The sequence below is a fragment of the Zingiber officinale genome, chromosome 1A (assembly GCF_018446385.1).
Source record: "Zingiber officinale cultivar Zhangliang chromosome 1A, Zo_v1.1, whole genome shotgun sequence".
NCBI lineage: Eukaryota > Viridiplantae > Streptophyta > Magnoliopsida > Zingiberales > Zingiberaceae > Zingiber > Zingiber officinale.
In genome coordinates, this window is record NC_055987.1 from 185,931,540 (window position 1) to 185,936,182 (window position 4,643).

General features: G+C 40.3%; 1 protein-coding gene across 1 annotated transcript; it reads right to left on the minus strand.

Annotated features, from left to right (window-relative positions):
• Positions 1 to 243: 243 nt before the first annotated feature.
• On the minus strand, positions 244 to 1,731 carry LOC122013361 (putative anthocyanidin reductase). Its single transcript, XM_042569623.1, has 5 exons — positions 1,571 to 1,731; positions 1,320 to 1,486; positions 1,025 to 1,237; positions 557 to 945; positions 244 to 480 (listed from the first exon to the last, which is right to left on the minus strand). Exons 1-5 carry the CDS (start codon positions 1,692 to 1,694, stop codon positions 315 to 317), a joined length of 1,059 nt encoding a protein of 352 aa, XP_042425557.1. The 5' UTR covers positions 1,695 to 1,731; the 3' UTR covers positions 244 to 314.
• Between the last annotated feature and the right edge of the window lie 2,912 nt (positions 1,732 to 4,643).

Genomic DNA, 4,643 nt, shown 5'->3' on the forward strand with positions numbered 1-4,643 from the left:
GGGATCGAGTTTACGAACTATTCAAATTATTGTTCGAAAATAGCTACTCGAAAGGCTCAAAATATGTCACATTAATATTTTAAAAACTTATTAGAATATCTTCAATAATTAGAACTATAAGAAAATTTTTTTGTGGTGTAATTCATAATATATAGTTACGTGACTCATACATATTATATCAATTTCATGATAAATAAGTATATTTTAATATTCACTATTACTCTTGAATTATAAATCTAAAACTTTATTTGTTCAAATTTTTTTATTCAGCTTTTTTGGTATTACAAATTTTTCACAAACCTTACGTTGAAGCCCTAATATCGATTGCTTGTAGTTTTGTCGAGGAGTACTCCAAACCTCTTGGCACTCTCGAAACTATCATCCAAAATCTGCTCCACAGCGTGCTTGTACTTGAACCCCAAATCTGTCATCTTAGTTGATTTGCCTGGTACATACACTTTGGCTGCCTCTTCATCTTCCCTGAAATCGAACACTTGGACTAAGAACAAAAAGAAGATGAAGATCCTCGCGATCAAACAAAAATTAATGTTCTCACTCTTTGGTGATCGCTGGTAGCTGATCAGGGAACTTCTTGGCATAATAGTCTGCAATCTGTTGCAGTGCTGGGTACCCTGCTGCACAGAGAAACCTCCCGGCCATGGAAGGCGGCTCCATGCAGAATGCATGAGCCTCGCAAACGTCGTCGATGTGCACGACGGGCACCGAGCCCAGCAACGCGTGGAGAAACTTTAGCTGCCTTCGATGCACCGGATTGCCGGTCATCGGCGAGACGACGATTTGGGAGCTCAACGGTAAGTGTGACAGAATCGTGTCGCCTCCGAACAAGCCGGAAGTTAAGCTCACAACTTCCATTGATGTCTCTCGCCGTTCGTCGTTGTACGATAGTATTTCCTTTTCAGATAGCGTCTTTGAACGAGTGTAATCCTACATTTGCAGATCAGGATGAGGACTGCAGAAGCTGGTCGAATGCCTCAGATGATCATTTTAAAATGAATTGTTGTACCTTCTCGAAATCTTCACAGTAACGGAAGGGAAGATGGAGGGGAGTCCAACAAGACTCGTCCATGGCCTCCTTGAAGCCGGAGCCGTCTTCCTTCATGGCGGACGACGCGGTGACAGAGCCTGTGAAGATGACCCGCCTCACCGTCCTCGATCGCTCGCATAGCTGCAGTATGGTGCGAATGGACGACACCGTCGCTTCGGCGATGTCCTTGAACTAAACCAGAACAGAGTAATTCAAGATACAGCCGTATTTCTGAAAAAAAAAAATGGATGACGACGTAGGGGATCGGGAAGACCTGAGAGGAAGGGATGTGTTGAAAGGGGGTGGCGACCAGGAAGACGAACTCGCAACCGTGGATGGCCGGCGCGAAGGTGTGGGCGGCGTAGAGGTCCGCGGAGAAGAGGGAGAGCCTCGCGCCGGCGCCTGCTAGGTTCCTTAAAAATCCAACCTTGGACTCATCCCCTGTGCCATTTGTGCTGTCTAATTCAGCTAAGAGATCAAGGCAGAGTAATTAGCGGATCAGTGCTGCGGAGGAGACGAGAGGACCTGGATTCCGGACGGTGGCATGAACGACATGGCCTTTCTCCAGGAGCTTCTTGACGAGCAAAGATCCCATGAAGCCGGTGGCACCGGTGACGCACACTCTGCAGCGTCTCTGTCCTTCTTCCATGGCAACGAGACTCTGATCTCTGTTCTGGTTCTGATAGACCACGTTGTCTTTTTTAAATTTTTATGCGGAGCCACCGCCTTACATATGAGTTTGTTGCCTTTTCCAACTTACTCCTAACAATTTTCGAAATTATCAAAGTATCTCCATTTTTTTTAAAGGTCAACCCGACCGACAGTGTTCCTATTATATTCAATAATATCTATGAATATTTGATGTGGTCATCAAACTCATTTTATGTAATAAAAGTCTTCCAATTCTAGAAAATTTTAATAAAAACATCAATAAATATCAGCGTAGACAAGAAAGTTTTTATTTTTCTAGTTGGCTTATCCTCTTCTTCAAGTCATATCCTTGTCCAAAATAACTTGGTTATTTTTTTTAACATTCATTTCGCTATCACACGTAGGCACGGTAACATTGAGAATGGAGTGGTTAGGCTGTTTGATTTTTTTTGGGACGCAAAAGTCAAAATGACACTCCCAATTAAGTAAATTTAAAATAGGCTGTTCAAAAAAAAAATTAAAAAGGCACTCCATAAATTATTTTATGTTGAAAAAATCTTTACATTCAACTACCTAACATGTAATACTTAATATAATATTATTGTAATAGGGTAACAGCTATTTAATATCTTTTATAGTTGTAGTCGTTATATGCAATCTGTACACGTTATAATAGTTAATTGTAGTTGGTACAATAATTTTAGAAATAAGAAATAATATCGTAATAACTACTCTATAATAATATTCGATAAAAGATATTTTAGAGATAAAAAATCTCCTATAATAATGTCTGATAAAAGATATATTATATTGGATAAAAATATTTTAGAGATAAAAAATGTAAGGAAATTTTCTTTTTTCTTTTTTAAGTCATTTTTTTTAATGATTCCTATAATTTAGGAGGTCTTTTAATTTTTTTTTACTAAAAATTAGCGATTTCCCAAATTGCGTAGGTGGTTATGTATTTTTGTAATCGTGTAGGTGGTTTTGGGATTATCCAAATCACTTAGGGTGTGTTTGGTTTGCACCGTTTTCATTTTCATTTTCTGGAAAACGCGCGTTTTCTAGAAAACAGAAAATGACTTTTTGTCATTCTCTGTTTTTCTGGAAAACGCGCGTTTTCTAGAAAACAGAAAATGACTTTTTGTCATTCTCTGTTTTTCTAGAAAACGATAACCAATTTTTTAGAAAACGCGCACGAAAAACGCAAACCAAATACCGTTTTTCAGAAAATGCGCGTTTTCTAAAAAATGAAAATGAAAAATGCGCATACCAAACGCCCCCTTAGTCTCTCATGAATTTATTTTTCATTTTATCTTTATAAAAAATTACATGTGTCGTCGTGTGATCGTCCAAATAGGAATGTTGTTTAAACGATAGGCCTAGGCCACATCTCACCAAACTATTCACTTATTTTCCCGTAAAAAAATTTCGACACTGTCTCGCTCCCGCTTCATTGGCAAAACAAAAAATCCTAATTCCCATCGATGATAACTATTTAAAAGTCTACTTTTACCTTATCGGCCTACCTCAATTTAGTGTTCACTGACGCTTTTACTAGCCTGACTCACGCCTCATCGACAAAATTGAGAATAATAGCTCTCACCTCTTCACCAACGTCGTGTGCTCTCCCTCTAATATAAGACTTCCATCCCTTCAGCTAGTGTTTATTCACCAAAATAAATAAGTCCGTGTGAGGGTTGACTCCAAGGCTACATAAAACTTTGCAAGTGAAATTATTTTGATTTATGTTGTCAAAAATTTTAAACAAAATATATGCTTAGTTTAACTTAATTTCATAAAAGTTATGTGATTCAATTAGCTTAAGTAGTATTGTCACGCTCCGGAGAAGTCTCTGTCCGAAGAAATTTTGGTAGCATCTCCCCTGTACGGCGGACAATCTGAAACTTTTCTACAAGCACTATATACCTCAGCCACATGCGGCTGGAATAATACAATAAAAGAAAACAAACACCACGCAGTTAATAATAAAGCAGCCCACTCGGCTGTACCAAAACCAAAACACAAAACTGCTAGCCGGCTAGGCTTACACAACCAATAACAAATACAAAACACCACATAACAACATCAACCCTCCAAAACTAAAACATGAGTACAGAGCTAAACAAACTGATACATAAAACAAACAAACATACATGAAATCGATAAGTCTTCTGATGTGACGTGGGGACCAGCAGACAGGATGCTCCAAGCGACACCATAAATAACCTGGTACCTGAAAAAGATAGTATCAACGGGGGTGAGTTCAACAACTCAGCGAATACCACTGGACATGAGTAGTAAGATATATCTAACAGCAACAAACATGGAATACAGCTTCCTAATCATATATAGGGAATACGCAAAACTGAAAGGTAACTGAGGAAGCTGTACTCACCAGGAACTCCTATCCAGACAAAAGGGTCGTCAAACCGAAAGTGTCAATAATCCTGTATGCAAGTCAAAGGTATGCATCCAACCAAAATGCAGCAACCAAATGCAGCAAACACAATCACAATAATATAAATACATCAATGCATATGATGCTAATGATGCGTCCTGGTCACCCCTGACGCCAGTCAGTCCTCTCACACACAAATGGCGAGACCGAGTGGGTAGGGCTATAACAACCGTGCACTCTGTCGTCACTGCTCCTGATGAGTGACCGAGTGGACGGGATGCTGTCGGAGTACTCCTGTCCTGTGACCCCAAATCATAAATGGGGGAGCTCAATGCTCTCAACTCCCGGTACACGATGACGGGGAGGTATCTCTGCCGGCTACCACGCTGAGTCACCTGACCAACGGAGCCATCTGCCGGCTACTACGCTGCTACACTAAATGCCAGCGGAGCCAAACAGAGCGGAACTGACTGTCGGCTACCTCGCTGGGTCATGTGACCAACGGAGCCAAACAGCAGAACCGCCACACACCTGCCTGATATACCA